We start from the raw sequence: 21,728 nt of genomic DNA, 5'->3' as shown, positions 1-21,728 counted from the left end.
ATACTCATCGTTCGTTTTTATCGCATCATACAGCAATATCCCAACAGGGATAATCCGTTCGTTTTTATCACATCATACAGCAATATCCCAACAGGGATAATCCGTTCGTTTTTAATTGCATCCGTTCGTAATATCCACTCCGTGGGTACTCCAGTAAATCGCATCCGTTCGTAATATTCACGTACCGTGAATACTCTTCTCGTAAAGTTATTCTCCAGCTCCATGGCAGATAAACTCACCATCGAGCAGCTTCGTAAGCTGCAAAACCTCGTATTGACCACATTCGACAACCAACGTAAGTGGTTAGAAAACCCAAAAACCCAGAAAACAGCTCGTGATCTCCAACGTCGTATTCAGTACCTACGTCAGCAGTATCACTACCTCATGCAGAAAATAGAAACCAGCGAAGTCCAAATCAAAGTCGAAGGTACGTTTCAGTGCATTATCACTCAAGCTGAATCTGTACTCAGACAGCTAGAATCGAATACGCGATCCGTTCCTACGCAAATTCTGGTAAAACGTTCAAACTCGTCTGTATCAACGCATATCGTATCGTCTGTACCTTCGTTAACCGCGGACCAGTCTCCGGCACCTTCGCCGACCGCATCGTTATCGTTAGCAGCATCGTTACCCGCTGACCCATCTCCGGCACCCCAGCCGGCCGCATTGTCGATATCAGCAGCTCCGTTAGTCTCATCTTCGCCTCCGAATCAGCCCAAACGCTTCGATAAATCGCTACCTTCGAATGTATCGCCAGTAACCGCTACTCCAGCAGTACAGAATTCGGCATCTGCTTCAGTGACGACATCCGAATCGCCTCATGAGTCGTGCGTCATAATTTCTGACGCATCTGTGAGCTCATTTACTCCTATAGAATCGAATTCAAGCAGTACCGTATCTCAGGCAGTCACTCACGCTTCTCCGTCAGAGAGTCAACCAGAATCGCATCCGTCGTGCGTTATGTCGTGTATACCGCGCACTTCCGGTCATCAGAGTTCAGCTGAAATCTCCAACGACTCATCTACAGCAACGTTGGCTTCGGCGGCGGTGACAGATACGCATTCCGCGCTTCCAATGCAACGTAGCATCGTGAACACCGCGTCAGTCAACGCTTCATCGAACGTAACAGCTCATAGCGATGAGAGTACACCGCATCCGCCTTCCATGGCGGCATACAACGCGTTTACCGCGCCTCTCCGCGCACCAGCCATCACAGCACGCAGTGTGGTAGTCCCCACATGCACCAGCACCGTTTCCAGCATCTGTAATTCGCTTCCAACACTCGAATCCGCATCAGCAGCACTGCCAGAAACATCTGTTTCTGCCGCAGCAACCGCAACCCTATCCGTACCTCCGACAGCAATCAGCAGCGCAAATGACACGGCACATGACGCGTCATTGATCGTTATAAGTTGTAGCAACAATCCACCAACCAGTACAACAGCTTCCGCATCCAACACTACCATTTCTCGCTTCAGTTCCGCGTTCTCAACGCTCTCATTCTCGCCAGTCTCAACCCAAGCGATGTCCGCTTCATTGGCGGCATCCAAAGCGCACCACACATCACGTAGCATCGTCTCAGCAACACCTACGCATTCATACGCACAGGTAGTCGCATCCAACACGTCACCTGTACCAGTCTCAGCGTGTAACGCGCCAATCACCGCGCGCAACGCGCCAGCTACCGCAAACTGCGCACCAGTTTCAATGCTTCGTACACCGGTACCAGTCCCGAAAATCGCGGCGCGAGGTGCGCAACCAGACACCGCACTCGCCGCTCCAGTTTTGACGCTTCCTGCACCTGTTCCAGTTGCGTCAGTCACCTCGCATCCTACACTACCTGTACTAGAATCCGCATTCGTCAGTGATGTTCCTAACATCACCAGTACCTCGCCTCTGGCACCAGTACCTGCGCTCACATCTGTGTTAGCAGTACCTCAGGAGCCACTAGCGCCAGCAGCGACCATAGTAACAATTTTTGCACGCAGAACACCAGTTAGCAGTGCGAATACCGCGCCAGTTGACCACGTATCGAACGTAATAGTTTCTAGCAACGAGCTGGCACCGCATTCGCCTACCCCAGCAACAGCTGTCGCGTTTCCTGCTCCTTCACGCACCTGTATCAGCTCAGCGAGCTGTTCTGCAGTTTCCACATTTGCGACCACCGCTTCTAGTACCGTGTCCGCGCCAGTAGCCGCGCCAACAGCGTCTGCTTCGGCAGCGGCATCCAGAGTGCATCTTGCACCCAACAGCATCGTTTCTACGTCATCAGAGTGCTCACACACACTCCAGACGCAGATAGCCTCAGCCAAGTCATCATTCGAGTCCGTAGCAGTTTCTACACTGCACTCAGCAATTCAGATGGTCGAATCCTCGACCCCCGCACACTCAGCGTCGCGTATACACGCACCTACCAGATCCAAGTTTGCTTCGTATCCAGCAGCGTCTTGCTCCGCGCTTTCCCCACCAAGTTATGCGCTTCCGGCTCCAGTAATCGTATCCGCATCCGTGAACTCGCTATCCGCATCAGTATTCGCGCAAGAAGTCGCGCTATCCGCACCCGTGTCAGTGAGACCGGGCCCAGTAACAGCGGCGCCGGCCTCCGCATTTGTTCTACAGCAAGCGGCGCCATTCTCTGCTCAAGTGAGCGTCAATGCGTCATTTGTCGCATCAGTTCCAGTGTCTCCAGCGTTCGTAGCTGCGCAGTTAGCACCAGCGTCTACCTCCGCATACGTTACGGCACTTACCACACCAGCCTCCGTCATAATCGCACCCGAATGCGCACCTATGAGTGCTACCTCGAAGTTCATCGCATCTAGCAATCAGATCACATCGTATCTGTTCGCAGCGGCGGCGGCAGTGGCATCTGCTGCGCCTCCCAACTTACCATTCATCTTACACTTGTCTAAGCAGTCCCAGTTGCACTGCACTACATTTTCGGCGCTTCAAGCCGCCTCGATCATCTCTAATTCGGCTCCAGAGAGCACCGCATCGAATGACCACGCATTTGGCCGCCAGACAACGATAAATACGCCCTCAGTGGCGGCGGCACTTAACGCTACACCATCTCAGCACGTTTCAGTGCATCAGACCGTTTCAATGCTCCCTCTCAAGCAGTGTCGATCAACGTTACCCTTTTCTGCAGAATCGTCAGTTTCAGCCTTCTTGGCTGTGTTCATTTTGCTACTCACAGCATTGTCCGCAGGTCCGGCACTTGTCTCATCGTCAGATCAGGCCTCCGAGAGCCTAACCATACCTTCACACCACTTCAATACAGTAGCCGAATCATCTGATTCAGCCACCTCGACTACACTCAATCAACTCGTCGCTCCGATCTTTATAGCGTATTTACCCAGCACAGTACGTGCTTCGATCCTCAATTCGGCCACAGAAGGCCTCAACTCGCAGTTTTGGGCCACAGAAGACCCACACATCGATTTTTACGCTCATTACGCGAATCAGGCTGATATTGTCACCTGTACCCTCGACTCATTCCTTGCATGGAAGACACATCCGTCACTCGATCCTCTGAAATCCAGTTCAAGTTCAGCTGAGCCTGAAACAAGAGTAGGGCTCACTCAGCACGTCGTAATTGCTGCAGGGGCTCCGCTAGCCCATTCACCTTGCCAAGTACAGGGGTCATTGACCTCTATACACGTTCGCGCCTACTGCGCCAAACCATTCCAGTCAGGAGAGAAATGGCGGCGACCTTTCTCTCATCACAGCGACCTTCTCGTCTCCGCAGGATTTTCTCCGACGCCTTCAGCGCCGCGGCGGCGGGATGTTTATGAGAATCACGCATTTTTATCAGATAAAAAAAGTAAAATGTTATTTAGCATTTAGATCGCGTATTTACGAGGTAATTACGCCTCCGTTATCACATACATTCGGCTATGTTATGTTTAGATGTTTGTTGATATTTTTTCTCAACGAATTTGTATCTTTTGAATTTATTATTCAGTTAGTATGTATCCGTTAGCTTTGAATCATTATTCGATTGTTACTCGTTCGTAATCCATTTGTCATGGAATCTTCTTCGTTTTTTATTACGCAAAAATATGGTGAATAAATGTAAAAATGATCGTTGCGTTTATTCATCCTACATCGGTGACTTGATTTTTCATCAAAATAATCATGGGGGGGGGGTCTTTTGTACCGGAGGTGCTCAGCTCGAGTCATTTTAGTCGACATTAAAAGTTTCCACCAATTTGTAGGTACAGGATTTGCTTGGATCAAATCATTTTCGTCGAGGTAGAAATTATTATCACCCATTCGTTCAGAGAGTGAAATGGTCCAAAGCTGACTTACTGATAAAAAATTTATTCCTTAACATCTCTCAGCTTACCAAATGAGCTCATGACCATCGCCACATTTGAGCAAAGAACGAAAAAAACTGGTGCCTCGTTGAGAGAGCGAACTCTGGTCCTTGAATTCGTCCACCATAATAAATTGTTCATTAGAAACGAGTCATAAAACTACTCGCGTCTTTTTTCGAACTTTCGTGTCTAACTACAGCCTTTGAAAATCCAATCCATACCACGGGTTTGGTTTAATTTAATTCTGCCTTAGTTTTTCCACGCTTATCTGCGTGTAATTGTTGACGACGCACGTTACAAACAATAATTCTCGTGCAGTGGCGAATTGACGAAAATATGACTGTATTTGTCGATTAAATACGAACGATAATGAAGATTAAATTATTTATTCAGTCGGTCCGTCGTCGAACTCCCCCTCCCCCCTATTGTCTGTACATACACCTTTACCTTAATATACGAGTATTTGTAGTATTGTACACAGACAGACATACATATATATACCGGTGTTGCAAACGTTACATAAGTAGCATATCGATTTTACCTTCGACTGTTGCGATGGCTGGTCGTCATAAATAGGTACCTATCGAATATGAACATGCTTATATAATTCACCAAACGTGATATTCTATGCCACTGTATTACCTACCAAAAAATAAAAGCCCTCATGATCCTACAGCAGTGGTGTAATTTTTCTTGCAATTTTTAAATTTACACAGGGTGAGGTTTCATTTCGGCGAATTTCACTGCTGCGTAACGTTGATAAGCGGCCGTATAATAGATTTTGTCACGTTTGAAAAATAACATTCTGGCAAATTGATCGTATGTATACCTCCACTGCTCGTAGGCCGGAGATTAAATTAAGCGTACGTACGTACGTTACGTGCGGGCGATGCGATGGTGACGGTGGCCAAAAAGTGCAAAGGTAAATAGATCACGAGATCGGTAATAAAATGCGAAAAGGCTCTGCCTACCTGTTATAATGTTTGCAAACATCACAAGACGGCGAAAAGGCTGCGCATGTGTTCATTATACTGGTATTCAAAAAAGATAGCGATTCAAGCGGCGTGCATGGTTTTCAGTATGTTTTCGGATTCGCCGCTGCGTTGTCGTTACGGTACGGTTTTTTTCGGGGCACCCGGTATTTATCGTAGTTCACGAATTCGAAATAATTGATAAGACTATTTCGTAGATATTTCAAATTACTGATTTTTTTGTCTAAAAATTACGCTGTTTTAAAAAACAAAAAATAAAAATAAATTAATAAGGTAAGCGGATTTTTTCTTTCAAAGGTGATTATACTTTCTTCAGCAAAGGTTGAATTTTTGTGCATATTACAGAGAGGAAATTATGAAAGGAGCGTGAGTTCGATTCCTGTTTGAATATTGCATTATTTTTTCAAATTTTAAAGGTGTGGATAATTTGGTGAAAATGTGAAATTCCTCAATTTTCAGATAATTTGAGACGATCGAGTTTTTGCTCATTATTTTTCGAGAAATATGTGCTCAAAATAATCCCAAATAATATAGAAATTGGTTGTCATTTTTTCTGGATTAATTTTCCATTCTTTTTATCCATATCAAGTGATTTGAAAATAGGTAGCAGATTAAGGCATGAATATTCTGTAATTTAGAAATTAGCTTCGTTAGACGAGGTATTTTTTGATGCACGCAATATGATGAAGTGGATGGAGTATTTCAATGATGTGTAGTTTGATGAATATTTTAAGCTATTATTTGCATGATACGAGTATTTCAATTAACATTTCCAATTAATCTTTAGCATATTTTGTACTGTTTTACTTTGATCGTTCAATTACCTAATAGTTTTATAATTACCTATACTCGAACCCTCTCGAGAAGAACTGAAATTCACCGACGACGAGTGTTTAATAAATGCATTTTATTTGCAACTTTCCTCGAAATCTGCATGAATTTTTTAGCTACGAGTGAAATTTTTTCATTTTTTCATCATATTATTTTACTTCGTTTATTTACAATATAAGTGTTTGGAAATGTGTATCTTTTGGTCGTCGAATGAAAGTTTCATCTTTTTTTTTCTTCTTCTTCTTAAGGAAAGAGATTTTTATTTAATAAAAATCTGATCAAATTTTCAAATTGGATGGATATACAGGGAAGGGCCGAGGGGTGACAGAGGAAGGATTTTCCTCATTTGTCGGATGAGAAAAAAAATACCCTACGACGCAATATTTATAATCACTCGTCACTTGAGAGAGATTTTACGCACAACGGGTCTAATTTGACCTTGTCTTTGTAATTTCGCGTTATTATTAAAAATAAAAAAAAAGTTTGTCATACAATTTATTTGATGCCTGCTTTTCATCGTAGGATAAAATTTTTGCCAGTTTGGAAGTGAAATGAATTACTGGAGTTGGGTGTCTTGAAAATACGAGAAAAAGTTGCAAAAACTTATTTTCGCGCCCACTTGCCCCTCCCCCCCTCCTTCAACGGATGTTTCTTTCCAACTGGGGAAATTAAAACCAACACTCGATTAAGAGCAGCGTTTAGGATTTGTTTTTTATGAGATTCTTCGGTGTTTTATACTTGAATTATTTGGTCGATTGTAATATTTGTAATTGTATTATTACTAAGTAATTTGAAATCCTTCAGGGTGTCGTACTGGTTCAAAAAATCGAGAAATCTCTCAAAAAAAAAAAATCAGAAGTGGAATGTGGAAAAATTATTTCAGAATGTTTTCTGTGAAGTAGGTATTACGATTTTGGTCTGGATTGAATGTAGGTATACGAAACCATGATATTCATTTTGATCTCAATTTGAAAATTTTGTGCCTCAAAAATTTTACAGTTCATTAGTCTGCGTGAAATGTTTTTGATTTCAGCAAAAAATTGTAATCTGTTTCGATATTTGTCTTAAAAGTACTTTTTTTTTTTAATATTTACTTAAGTCATCAAAATCGAAATTATTTTCAAAAGCAATCTTGAGTACAAAAAAGTGTTTTTTGAGAGAAGGAGGGGTGTCGAAATTCTTAGAATTGTGTATGATGCAGTCACAAAAATACCCAATTTTGGTCGTGAAAATTTCAAATTTGAGGTCAAAATTAATTTTTATATGTTACCAGCTGAATATGTACCCAGTTTTGAACTTGAAAATTTAATTTTCGAGGCCAAATCATGATCTATAGTTACATATTTTCAAATTCAACAAAAAAACTTCATTCCATATCGATCAATCACAGAGATAATTTTTGCTGAGGTTGTGAATACTCGAGAAAAATTCCAAGTATTGGAGCAAAAATATCAGTTTTAAAATTATTACCTATGAATAAATTTTGAATCTGACAGAAAATTTTAGTTCATTTTGGTAGGTTGTAAAGGCACTTTTTGCCATCATCACAAAAATATTGCAAAAAATACCCAAAATACCCTTTTTTTTTTACTTGAAAATCACATCTTTGGGGTAGAAGAAAAATAATCATTCATATTTTTGAGTTTGATCAAGAATTGAACTAATGTAATTTTGATATGTATTTGTAAGGATAGTTTTTACTGAATTAGTGATTACATATTATGACTGATCAATAAATTTCCATTACTGAAGGAGCCCAAAAAGTTTGTGGGTAGTGGAGCAAATTGAATTTTGTCTTCGGTTTCAAGTTCAGAGCCAATTTTTAAGCCAATTTTACATAAATGTTTCTTCGAATCTCTGAAAATTCTCCAAAAGTTTCCATTTTAGGGGCTAAAAATTTCAGTTTTGGATTCAAAGTGAAAATCGTCGTTATATTCGAGTTTGACTCACAATTTTAGCTCACAAAAAATGGCGAAAAAATACAGATTTTTGGATTCTAAATTTCATTTCTTAATAGTCGGGGAGCCCACTCAAGGATCTATTGCACCCCCCCCCCCGACGATCCTCCGTGACAACTTTTTTCTTGAAGGGGGAGTTCCTAAGGAACATCATTTCTAGCCCTTGTACGCAAAAACAAAGTGGCCCTACTTACAAAATGGTGGCCATTTTGATTGACAGGTCAGGTCAGCCGAAATCGCAGGTTTTATTGTGTTCCAACGTAGGACTTGAACAAAATTGTTCAAACCGTAACAGGGTAGATAAAAATATCAAGCAAAAATTTATCACCTGTAAAAATTTCTAGTGCTAAAGACGTTAGTACGGGTACCAAAGTGAAAATTATCAAAAGAGTGGCATCGGAAAGATATAAAATTTTTGCGATATTCCTTCGAAAGGGGACCATTTCCCGACCCCGAAACCACCATTACATTTTTGAGATCGAATTGCAAAACCGATCCAGGGGTTCCCAAAGTTGTGAAAATTGAGCACCTCCGTTGTCATCTGTTTTGGCCAATTAATCCTAACCAAAAGGGGGTAGAAGGGTGCTTGTGGTCTCAAATAACTCGTATTGGATCACTCTTGAAATATCTACCCATAACCGTTCTCATTTAGTGATACCCAACATTTCAGTGGTTCCCAAAGTTGAATTTTTGTATTCCAAGTTTTTGAAGTCACGCATTCAAACGAATATTGTCAGTAAATGAATTTTGCAATCAAAAAATGTTTCAGATAAAAAATTTGTAAAATTTAATTACGATTTCAAAAATGTGTCATTTTTTTCCTTAGCATTGATAGGGGCCGAGGTGAGGAGGTTGGAACGTCAAAAAACGTGATCTAACAAAGTTGCATCCAAACCTGAATTTGAATTTCTCACGAGGTTTTACCGTTGAACTGTTCTCTTCAGTTGCACTTAAGATTGTTCTCCATACACGCAACCACAATCCACTCCCCCACGCCTCACCCCCCTCGCTAGAGCTTCAATAACTAAGTATACTAAAAGTGCATTCCCTGAAATAGCTTCACTTATGAGGTTTATGTTGCTAAGTGTTGAATCTAATTAATGAAATTTACATATTTTCCGATGCACGTATCCATAATTAACCCCCCACACCCCCACTTAAGCCTCCATAATCACTCGAAGTCCACTTTTGACCCCAAGATTGCATTTCACGCCAGAAATTGATAGAAAACATATACCAATGGCTACTAGTGATTTAAAAGATATGACATTTTCGCGATATTTCTTCGAAAGGGGAGCACTTTCTGACCCCGAAACCACCACCACATTTTTGAGATCGAATTTCAAAACCGATCCAGGGGTTCCCAAAGTTGTGAAAATTGATGTCCAGTGTGATTGTTTTCTGTAAATGTGAATTTCAATTTTCAATTTTGGAGTTGCAGAATAAAGTTTGAAAAAAAATTGAAATTGATTAAAAATTCTATTTTTGAAGACATCTCATCCATCTTTTATTTTTGAGGTAAATTGAGTGGAATAAATTCTCATCAGTTCTATTGGAGCTTATTTTGTGAGGGAGTGCGGTGGAGGGACGCAATGTGGCAGTTTTCCCAAAAGGAAAGTTCGAAAATATCAAAAAATTACCATACAAAACTAAAAAATGAAAGATTAAAAAAAAAATTCTAGTAACTTTTTCAAAAAATTCTGAATTTTTTTTAGGTCAAAATTATCCAAATACAAAATCTATAAAGTTTGCCACATTGAGAATTTCGAATTATGGAATATTATTACCGGAAGAGCAAAAAAAAAGGTGACCAAAATTTTTCATTTCAAAAAGCTTATATGTATGTACTTCCAAAAATATTTTTTGGGTACTTGATTTTTTTCTCAAAACAGTGCCAGCCACCAGGCGGGGTTATGAAGATTGGGGAATTGCAACTTCAATTTACGATTTACTCTCTAAATTTGAAACAGTGAAATTTCACTGCTTAGCAGTCACGACATTTTGGCTTCTTAAAAGCAGTAGTTTTTTACTGCAAAACAGTGAAAAACTACTGCTTTTAAGAAGCCAAAATGTCGTGACTGCTAAGCAGTGAAATTTCACTGTTTCAAATTTAGAGAGTAGCGTCCCCTAAAGAAGGAAATACAAAAAATGCCTCATTGTCTTGTCACTATACAAGTATAGGTAGATGCATATTTTATTCAAGTTTTCAACCCCTAATCCTATCCTATAATTATCGTTTTTCTCTTTTAATTTAATTTCATAGAATAATTTTGTTGTAAAAATATTACAACTTTCCAGTTCAAAAATGTACTTTTATTGATAATGGAGCAAAAACAGAAGGAGGGGAGGATATCATGGCCAAATGCATCGAGAGGTATCTTAAGTTCATTTGGAGTCAACACTTTAGCAACATAAACCTCATAAGTGAAGCTATTTCAGGGAATGCACTTTTAGTATACTTAGTTATTGAAGCTCTAGCGAGGGGGTGAGGCGTGGGGGAGTGGATTGTGGTTGCGTGTATCGAGAACAATCTTAAGTGCAACTGAAGAGAACAGTTCAACGGTAAAACCTCGTGAGAAATTCAAATTCAGGTTTGGATGCAACTTTGTTAGATCACGTTTTTTGATGTTCCAACCCCCTCACCTCGGCCCCTATCAATGCTAAGGAAAAAAATGACACATTTTTGAAATCGTAATTAAATTTTACAAATTTTTTATCTGAAACATTTTTTGATTGCAAAATTCATTTACTGACAATATTCGTTTGAATGCGTGACTTCAAAAACTTGGAATACAAAAATTCAACTTTGGGAACCACTGAAATGTTGGGTATCACTAAATGAGAACGGTTATGGGTAGATATTTCAAGAGTGATCCAATACGAGTTATTTGAGACCACAAGCACCCTTCTACCCCCTTTTGGTTAGGATTAATTGGCCAAAACAGATGACAACGGAGGTGCTCAATTTTCACAACTTTGGGAACCCCTGGATCGGTTTTGCAATTCGATCTCAAAAATGTAATGGTGGTTTCGGGGTCGGGAAATGGTCCCCTTTCGAAGGAATATCGCAAAAATTTTATATCTTTCCGATGCCACTCTTTTGCGATTTTGAAACGATAGACCTACATGGTACCCGTACTACCCAGTTGACCACATGCTAGCAAAAAGCTAGCGTTTTATTCGCGTTTTGATAAGTTGCTAGCAATTTACTCGCCTTTTGTGGCCAGCAATAATTATCTCGCTAAAAGTAAGCGATTTTCTTGCAGTTTTTCGCTAGCAAATTCAATTCTAGCAATTTTCGAGCTGTTTTCCAGCGACTCTCAGCTAGCTTTTACTTCACTTTAACTTGCTCGCCTTATGCTAGCGTATTACTGGCGGATACTTGCTCGCAATTCTATGCTAGGACAGTTCAAGCAATATTCTCGCATATCTCAGCTAGCTTTTACTTCACTTCATACATGCTCGCCTGATGCTAGCGTATCACTGATGGATACTTGCTTGCAATTCTATGCCAAGAAAGTTCAAGCAATATTCTCGCATATCTCAGCTAGCTTTTGCCTCACTCTATACCTGCTCGCTTAATGCCAGCGTATCACTGACTAATATGTTACCTGCTCACAGTTTTATGATAGGAAACTTCAGGTAATATTCTTGCATCTCTGAGCTAGCATTTACTTAGCCATCTGGCTCTAGAAAAATGTAAGCATATCTCTAGTTTCTTGAAGCTTCCAGCTACTTTTAGGAAATTCTGAAATTTTGTGAAAATTTAAAGTTTCAAAAATCTGCTGGAGGCTTCAGGAATTTTCAAAGAGTCGCTGGAGGCTCCAAAACGACTTGAAATTCACCTGCAGTACTTCGTAGCGTATTGAAATTAGTTTTCAGAATAAATTTGAGCTTTACAACTTCAATTTGAGTTTCAAAAATCTGCTGGAGGCTCCAGAACTGCTCAAAACAAGTTGAAACCGTTTCCCATCGATTTGGCATGTCGAAAATAGGGTATATCCCAAATGTCAGGTTTCTTGGTCAATTTGGTAAAATTTTGATTTTTTCTCACATTTTGGCCAAAATTTGATTTTTGAAAATTCACCAAAAATCGAAAAAGGTACTTTACCACTTGAAATTTTGACAGGTGATGAATTTTTGCATGATCTTTCGATCTATGTTTGTAAGGTTTGAAAAATTTCGTGCACGTCCTATGTTGAAACGCGAAATCTGTGATTTCGGCTGACCTTTTAATCAAAATTGCCGCCATTTTGTGAGTAAGGCCAATTTTTTTTCAGCAAGTTTGCTTTAAAATGTTCCTTAGGATGTCCCCTTTAAGGAAAAAGTTGTCCCGGAGGATCTGCAGGGGGTGCAATTACCCCCATTGCCGTGGACTAAAATGTTGTTCAAATGTTTTTGAAATTTTTCATTTTCATGGTTTGTTTGATGCTTCATTTTCAAATTTTAAATTTTGACAATTTTTCTATTTAAAAAAAAAACTTCCATTTTTTATTTAATAAAGAGATTTTTCAACCTAAGCGCTAGCATAATGCTAGCGAATTGCTAGCGTCGATCTCTCTCATGGTATAGTTTGCTACTCTTAGATAAAGTGTGTCATCAAGTTGAATATAAGCTCAAGGTGGTATCTTGTTGAAAAGTAAGAAGAGTGACATCACTCTTCTTATACTGTCCCAAGATGCTAGCATTGCTAGCGTTATGCTACCTCTGAGCTGGGACAGTCGCCTAATTTTTGGAATTTCCTGGAAAACTACCACCTGTTAAAGGAAACACCCAGAATTTTTAAAAATTAATTAATAGTAATTACTTTACTGATCAAAGTGTTTCTACGCTAGCAAAATGCTAGCTTCCTGCTAGCATAATTTGCGCTAGCGTAAATGGTGCCGGAATATGAGACACTTTTTGCAAAAATTGCTAGCAAATCAGTCGCGATTTAGTCGCATGTACGTAGCAGAATGCAGAGCAAAGTGCCAACAAAATGCTAGCTTTTTGCTAGCTTTGTGCCAGCTACGTGCTAGCTATTTGTGCGCAATTCTGCTACTCTAATGCGACCTAATCGCAACTGATTTGCTAGCATTTTTTTAAAAAAGTGTCTCAAATTCCGGCACCATTTACGCTAGCACAAAATTTGCTAGCATTTGGTCAACTGGGTACGTGGGTTTTTCGATTTTTGGTGAATTTTTGAAAATCAAATGCAGGCCAAAAATGAGGGGGAAAATCAAAATTTTACCAAGTTGACCATGAAAGTCGAAATTTGGGATATACCCTATTTTCGACATTCCAAATCGATTTGAAACTGTTTCAACCCATTTTGAGCAGTTCTGGAGCCTCCAGCAGATTTTTGGAACTCGAAATTCCCACAAAACTTCATCAAATGGAGTTGGATAGTTGAAATTTACTCTGCAAAACTAATTTCAATACGCTACGAAGTCAACTGCAGGTAAATTTCAAGTCGTTATGGAGCTTCCAGCGATTTTCTGAAAATTACTGGAGCCTCCAGTAGATTTTTTAAACTTGACATTCCCCCAAAATTGCATCAAACAGAGATAGAAAGTCGAAATTCATTCTGAAAACTGATTTCAATACGCTACGAAGTCTGCAACTGCTGGTAGATTTCAAGTCGTTTTGGAGCCTCCAGCGACTTTTTGAAGATCGTATGGATTTTTTTTGGAAAATATTTCTACAAAGTAGCTGGAAGATTCAAAACCATTTGAAACCACCATGTAGTCGACTTCATCATATCGTATTGAAATTAGTTTTCGAAGTAAATTTCAGCTTGCAACTCCATTTGGTAAAATGTTGCGGGAATTTCAAGTTTCAAAAATCTACAAGAGTCTCCAGTATTTTTCAAAAAGTCGCTGGAGGCTCGAAAATGACTTGAAGCCACCTAAAGTCAGACTGTAGAGTAAATATCAGCTTTCCATCGCCATTTGATGAAATCTTGTGAAAATTTAAAGATCAGAAATCTGCTGGAGGCTCCAGTAATTTTCAAAAAGTCACTGGAGGCTCCAAAACGACTTGAAATTCACCTGCAGTACTTCGTAGTGCATTGAAATTAGTTTGTAGAGTAAATTTCAGCTTTACAACTCCATTTTGATGATATTTTGTGGAAATTTCGAGTTCCAAAAATCTGCTGGAGGCTCCAGAACTGCTCAAAACGGTTTGAAACAGTTTCCAATCAATTTGGCATGTCGAAAATAGGGTATATCCCAAATTTCAGCTTTCTTGGTCAATTTGGTAAAATTTTGATTTTTTCCCCTCATTTGGCCTGAATTTGATTTTCAAAAATTCACCAAAAATCGAAATACGTACTTTAGCCCTTGAAATTTTGACAGGTGATGAATTTTTGCCTGATCTTTCTATCTACCCTTGTACGGTTTGAAAAATGTTGTGCAAGTCTTATGTTGGAACACAAAATCTGCGATTTCGGCTGACCTGTCAATCAAAATGGCCGACATTTTGTAAGTAGGGCCTCTTTGTTTTTGAGTATAAGGGCTAGAAATATTCCTTAGGTCTCCGCATTTGAGAAAAAAGTTGTACCGGAGGATCGACGGGGGAGAGGGGTCCGATATCTCCTTAAGCAAGCTCTCCGACTATAAACTTGAGTGTAAGCAAACATTTTTAGCTGATTTTGATGTGTTGCGAAGAATCGTAATCAAGTTTTTATTGAAATTGCGAATATTGGTCGAAAAAAATTTGAAATCTAAAAATGTCATTTTTGGGTCCTAAAATTTTAAAGTTGGTGGCTTGGTGCAAAAATAAATTTTGTTGCCATTTTTAAGTTTGGAGCACAATTTAAAAAATATAAGGTATGATTCATCAAAGTTGCAATAATAGTTGATAAAAAATTCTAATGTTTTATGGCTAAAATTTGATTTTTGGGTTTAAAGTAAAAACCCAGATCATTTTCGAGCTCAAAGAGGAATTCTATATCATTTTAATAGATTGCACAAATATTTTATTTAAAATGATAATACAATTTTTTACCTTTTCAGTTGTGAATTTGCTCAATTTTTTTATAAGAATTTCCATTTTTTTGAAACTTTTTTTGAACACATCACAATCCATTTAGAGCTAAAAACACCTACTGGTCACCATTTTTTTGAAAAAAATAAAGAATTTTTGGATTTTTAAATACATATTTCAAAATTGAGACCCTTTTTCTTCCCTTTCAAGCCATAGTCGTTCTCAAATGTTCGTACTGTCTCCAGTTTATCCATTCCAATTTTTTATTCGAAAAAAATAAAGTCGAATCAAACTAATTAAAAATCCTAGTGGGAATAAAATGTGTCTATAATGGTCCTGCCTACCCTGCTTTTACCCAAGGTTGCAAAAAGTTTCAACTTTTGAGTCGAAGTTGACAAATTTCTTCTTTAAAAGTTTGACATTTTCTTTTTACATACGTATTTTTATATTCTTTTATAATTTTGAATTTTACTCTTCTTTTTTTTTTCTTAAATGTTTGAAAAATAATGAAAATTTTTGACATGAATGAATTTGTTTGTTTCTTTTCCTCCCCCCAACTTAAAAAAATTCCTGTTTAAAAAAATTTCAATCAAATTTTTAAATTTCTCATTTATTCTCTCCGTCTTTTGGATTTTTCTGCAGTTTGGGTTCGAACCTGAGAAATTTTTTTCTCGAGTAAACTCTGCTCTGACCATAGTCGCTACTTCTTCCCTCCAAAATGCATAAATTTGAATCGAAAATCTCAGCTTTTGTCCTGCGTCTGCATCTTGTATACAGTTTATAAACCATCGAGGCATAAGTCCTCTGAAATGAGTGCTGAGAGGTTCAAATGAGGTTTGCTTCTCATGTAGCTATTTTATGTGTATAGTTTTTGAGTCGAAGAAATCAGCATAATTCATCCCAAAATCTCAAATATTTGATGTGATACTTACCTACACATTTTCAAAATTGTTGAGTTATTTTCCCTTGGTCCACTTCAATTATCCATCCCCTCCAATCCTGTCTCGTTTCTTCTCAAACTTGGTGATACCACAAATACAATTAATAACTTGTTTGAGAGTAGGATCCATGAGAAGGTGGTGAGAAGGTGGGGGGAGGGTCGAAGGAGTTCCATACTTATTTTTATTTGAAATTCTGGTGTCATTAACCTAGCATTTGATCAAATGTAATGAGGTTTTCATTACTCAACTCATCACTGCGAGAAAATCACTTTCCATTGTGAAATTATCGAAAAAAATACCTCGCCGATTCTATTGGTTATTTTCATCACTAATTTCAAAAAAATACTTACCCACCCACACATTTAAAAAAAATCAGCAACTTTCATCTCGAGTAAACATCTCCCAAAATAAAATCAATTCCCCAAATTACGCCATTAAAAAAAAATAACAACTCCCTTCGGTAATTCTTGATCAAACATTAAAAATTTCATTGAATTACTAACAAAACACCCAAGTCATTAACTCCATTCACTGCCTCGAATTTACCGCCTTTCTCAATTTCATCGGCCAAATCAGGCCGAACGAAAAAGCTACGATGAGAAAAAAAATTAAAACATGTTTTTTTCTCGTGAAAATGGACCCATTTCAGGGTGAAAAGAAATCGACTCGCGAATTTCGTATCTACACAGCCCATCAAGTTGCTTATTCCGGTCGCGTTTTTATTTATACACCGCATATAAGAGTAGATACAGGTCGGCCAGGGAGCGAAGAGTGTACCACGCTGGCGAAGTAAAAAAAAAAAGAAGAAGAAAAAAAAATGCGTGGAATTTAAATCTTCGACTGCAATTTCAAATACACAACTTTTCTAATTTAATCGTACTCGCCGAGATCATTACTTTTTTCCTCTCTCTTTTATTCTTGCAACCGAGGAATTTGTAAAAATACAGCCATATTCGAGCTGCTATCCAGTTTCTTCCACTCAACGTAGCGTCTCTCTTTATTCGCGCGCGCGTTTCGTTAATTGGAAAATTTTTCAGTTGCCTTTGAAAATTCTTTAAATATTTATCCGTCAATTTGAACGAGATATTTTTATAAAAAATTATAAAGACGCGCCACGCAGTCGTCTTATAATAATTTGAACAAATATCAAGAAATAATTATAATTCATCTGCGCGAGCAGTACCAGCGAGAGCGAGAGAGCGCCGAATGAAATGAAACCGAAAGTACCTATCCGTGGGTTAGTCGTTTTATAATGAGACCCATGTTTATATAATAGTTTCATTTGCAACTCGCAGATGAAACAATGGAGAGCCTGCAGCTTAAACTGTATACATTTTTTATACGCTTTTTGCTTCGTTTTTGCCCCGTTTATTATATAAATGTTTAAATTTCTATAGTCGCAAATCAATGTCAAGACCAGATTTTGAAAACCAGCAACGGTTCAAAGATCGAATTACCTGTTTTACGATCGTTGAAAAAAAGTATAACATCGCGGATATAAAATTACATACACCTTATGGTAGATATAAGAAGGAAAAAAATTAACGATATTTTCTTTTCGAATATTTTAACGAAAAAAAAAAAAAATGATACCTATAAGACAAACAAAGCGTTCCTGTACATCTAGCTCACTCTGGCGGAAAAATTAAAACAATCAAAATAGATTTTATCAACATAGCGAAAAACAAAAAAGAGGAAGAAAAAACTCGAGAAAGAACCAAAGAAAGTGAAAAAAAAAAAGAGAGAAAAAATAGTTCAAACACAAAGATCAAGGGTATCAAATTATCGTTTTAAAATTAAGAAAATTAAAAGGCTAAAAAAAGGATACCAGAACTAAGTATAAAGAACCATAGTAAAAGTATACGCCTCAAGGGAACAAGCACAACAAGAGGAGAGGGTTCGAAAAAAAGGAAATAAACAGCTATAGCCTAACCCCTCTTTGAGCAGGAGAATTTTTCAAAGAATGAACGATTTATGTAGAAAAATGTCTTCGACGTTTGCGATGAAACGATTAAATAAAGGCGAAATGTTTTATTTTTATTTTTTTCGAGCTCACAGTATAAGTAAAGTATAGAGAAAAAAATATGAAAAAATAATCGAAAAAGCAACAATTTATGAGAAGGGAATAAAAACAGGGTGTGTATGTCGATGGCTTTAAGAATTAGATGACAAGACAATATTAAAATTTTTGATTTAAAAGGCTGAAAATTATTTATTTTTTGAATAATGCCAAACGTACTGGCAGTTTTTATTAAGAAATATTTTAAATTTATTATCATTTTCCTTATTTCAAATTCAGATTTATTCATACTATTTTTTCCGCGCTTTTATAAGATGATAGCGAGTAATATGATTTCACGATCTATCTTCGCATGTTGTGCAGAAAATAATCGCGTAATAAAATCTTAAATACCAGAAAAGCGTTTATCATATATTTATGCAGTATTATTATCGTAGTTATACTATTTTGTGAGTAAAATATTCGATGATGATTTGAATGGGGTGGGGAGGAAGTGGGGAGAGGTGGTAATTTAGCATTCATGATGGTGTGAGGGAACGAGTGGGGAGGGACTGTTGATAAAATACAGTTTAATTATTACCAAGATGATTCAAGATTACTGGAAAATACCTGATTAACGTTTTGTTTATGTTTTTTTTTGTTTCAGGTGAGTAGATACTGATATCTCATTTATAAAAATTAGAGAAAATTGATATTCAGTGAGCCTCCAACGATAAGCAGGTAGGTATTTATTGTTCATTTTTTATTGGGGCTTACGAGATATGTATTTATTTTTGGATTTTGACCCCTCAATGACCTCTCAACCTCTCACTTTTGTCAAAATTGCGAGTCTGCAGAAATGTTGAGAAGTCAAATCCGAAAAAATGAAGAATTATTCGAACTCAGTGCTCTCAGAACGGCAGATTTTTATTTTTATTTATTTTGATTTTGCAAATGGGGGAGCAGGTGGGACGCTGAAGAGGCGCTCAGAGGAGAGCATCAAAAAAAATAAATGGATATTCGGACTCAGAACTTGCGAAAACCTGATGAAAGGCATCCTAAATGCTTACTTGATATTTTTGTGACGTTTTCTTAGCCTATATTTTGGCCAATCATAAAATTTTAATGTGTATAGCTTCGCCCAAAAAAATTCGGGTCCTGCCAAGAATTGCTTGAAACAGTTCAGGATGTGAACTAGAAATTGGAAAGCTGACTGGAAATAGATTTTTATTCGTAAATCACGAGAGCTAGGGCACTGTGATGAAAAATTTTGAAAATAGACGAGAGCGGGTTCTGTGCCAGGAATGAAAAATCTGACGTGCAATTGCCTCAATCAAAACGAGCATGGAAGGCTACAGAGGTAGGCGCGGCGGGTTCTCCGCCAGGAGTTGAAAATTTGACGTTCATTTGCTTCAATCAGAACGAATTTAAAAGGCTGCAATAGTAGGCGGGTTCTGGGCCAGGAATGAGAAATTTGACGCTAAATTGCTTCAATCAGAACAGACATAAATCACTACAGAGGTAGGCGGGTTCTGCGCCAGGAGTTGAAAATTTGACGCAAATTTGCTTCAATCAGAACTAATTTGAAAAGCTGCAAAAGTAGGCGGGTTCTGAGCCAGGAATGAAAAATTTGACGCTAAATTGCTTCAATCAGAACAAACATAAATCACTACAGAGGTAGGCGGGTTCTGCGCCAGGAGTTGAAAATTTGACGCAAATTTGCTTCAATCAGAACTAATTTGAAAAGCTGCAAAAGTAGGCGGGTTCTGAGCCAGGAATGAAAAATTTGACGCTAAATTGCTTCAATCAGAACAAACATAAATCACTACAGAGGTGGGCAGGTTCTGCACCAGGAATGAAAAAATCGGACACGCAATTGCCCTAATCAAAACGAGCATGGAAGGCTACAGAGGCAGGAGAGTTCTGCACCAGGAGTTGAAAATTTGACGCTTATTTGCTTCAATCAGAACGAATCTGAAATGCTGCAATAGTAGGCGGGTTCTGAGCCAGGAATAAAAAATTTGACGGTAAATTGCTTCAATCAGAACAAACATGAATCGCTACAGAGGTAGGCGGGTTCTGCGCCAGGAATAAAAAGTTTGACTCTCAATTGCTTCAATCATGAAAAAACAGGAATGAGTACGGAAATGGGGGGAGAGGCGGGTTCTGCGCCAGGAGTGAAAATTTTAGCAATTTTCAGGATGGAGCATTCTTTGCTCCCCCCTCCTATTCCGAACACAATTCTTGTCATGTTCCATGAGTGAGCAAACAATTGAGATTTTATTATTTGACTAGACAAATGGGCGGGTTCTGCGCCAGGAATCACACATTTGGCTCTCAATTGCATTCAGAACAAAAAATAAGGATCAGGGTTGTTGGTATCTCATGAAATGGATGTTTGGTGGTGGTGTTATGCAAGTGAATTTCAACTTAATTGGTGTACGGGTTCTGCGCCAGGAATAAGAAAGATCTGCAACAGCATCATTGTTCACTCCTTTTTCACCACAGTGTAAAAAGTAAATCACCAAGTCAAAACTTTGCAAGATATATTGGAAATTTTTGTGATCCCTTCCCCTTCCTTTGACGATGAATCTGCATTTGGGAGGATAAGAAAAATTGTACAAAATAGAGTGGCTTTCTTTAAAAGAGTTGTAAAGGGAATTATTGGCTAGAAAGGTGAACGGTTTCTGCGCCAGGAGTGAAGAATTTTCGGATTCCCAATTACCTCAGAATGAAGAGGGGATTCGTTTTTCCCCTCGTTATCTTCCAAATTGAAATTTAGAGGTTGGAAACTTTTGGTGACTGTGCTCCCACCCTCTCCCCACAATTACAATTTTGCTTCCAAGATTGTCTGAAGAGTTGTATTGAGAAATTATCAGAAGAAAAGTAGGCAGGTTCTGCGCCAGGAATGAAAAAATCTGACCCCTAATTATTACTTCAGAACAAGGAATTCTATTATTTTTGTCGAAGTAATTTTTGAAGTTGTAGGTAACATTCTTCGCTACTCCTGGGTCCTTCTTCAAAACACTGGTTCGTAAGTGACCAAATGATTGCGATGGAAAAATTCGATCAGAGAGGTGAGCGGGTTCTGCGTCAGGAATTAAAAATTTGGCTTTCAACTGCTACGGGATAAAGTGGAGAGAAAGAAGGTCGTTTTGTTCTTTTAAGACTGAATTCTTTGTGGAACCTTGAAACTGACAGTAAAGAGTTGAGATAGGCCTAGTGAATTTCAACGCAATTGGTAAACGGGTTCTGCGCCAGGAATGAGATATTTGATCCCCAATAAACCCGCTGTTTGGTCTCTTCCTTCTTGAATTCAAATACCTAAGTGAATTTCCAAGTTGAAAATTTTGAGGTTGAGATTTTTTGCACTCTCTCCTGTTCTTCCTCCTCCTCCTCCTTCTCCTGCTCCTCCCATTATTCGCCATTCAAGAATAATTATGGGAAATAACAAGACATGTAGGAGAGAAATTTCAACCTGATAGACAAACGCCGACAAACGGGTTCTGCGCCAAGAGTGAAGACTTTTGATCACCAGTTACCTCAGATTGACTAGGAGCATTCGTTCTTCTTTTCCTCGGTTGAATTAGCAAATTGTGAGTTCCCACCTTACTCCCCCTTGATATAACATTTCTTCTAGTGTTTGGAAATCGAGCTGTACTGAGAAATTTTGTCGAGAAAGGTGGGCGGGTTCTGCGCCAGGAGTGAAAAATTGACCTTCAGAT

At 38.5% G+C, this 21,728-nt stretch overlaps 2 protein-coding genes across 2 annotated transcripts in view; both read left to right on the top strand.

Moving 5' to 3' along the window:
- The first annotated feature begins 222 nt into the window (after window positions 1-222).
- On the top strand, window positions 223-4,014 carry LOC135847022 (mucin-5AC-like). The gene is made up of 2 exons (XM_065366401.1): window positions 223-3,478; window positions 3,962-4,014. The coding sequence occupies exons 1-2, from the start codon at window positions 223-225 to the stop codon at window positions 4,012-4,014; spliced, it is 3,309 nt and encodes a 1,102-aa protein (XP_065222473.1).
- Window positions 4,015-5,410: 1,396 nt separating this feature from the next.
- The window catches only part of Gycalpha99B (guanylate cyclase 1 soluble subunit alpha 2), a 671,156-nt gene continuing 654,838 nt past the window's right edge, over window positions 5,411-21,728 (top strand). The window contains exon 1 of the mRNA XM_065366355.1: window positions 5,411-5,581. The gene's annotated coding sequence lies outside the window, so the exon portion shown is untranslated. The remainder of the gene's footprint in view (window positions 5,582-21,728) is intronic.

Source organism: Planococcus citri, chromosome 5 (assembly GCF_950023065.1).
Source record: "Planococcus citri chromosome 5, ihPlaCitr1.1, whole genome shotgun sequence".
NCBI lineage: Eukaryota > Metazoa > Arthropoda > Insecta > Hemiptera > Pseudococcidae > Planococcus > Planococcus citri.
The sequence above is the reverse complement of the archived record's forward strand: the minus strand, read 5'-3'. Positions and strand labels throughout refer to the sequence as shown.

Excerpts from the sequence above, each read along its gene's own strand:
- LOC135847022 (XM_065366401.1), top strand. The coding sequence starts at position 223 with ATGGCAGATAAACTCACCATCGAGCAGCTTCGTAAGCTGCAAAACCTC. Across the intron at positions 3,479-3,961 it reads TCAGGCTGATATTGTCACCT|TTAGTATGTATCCGTTAGCT; the intron begins GTACCCTCGACT and ends TTTATTATTCAG.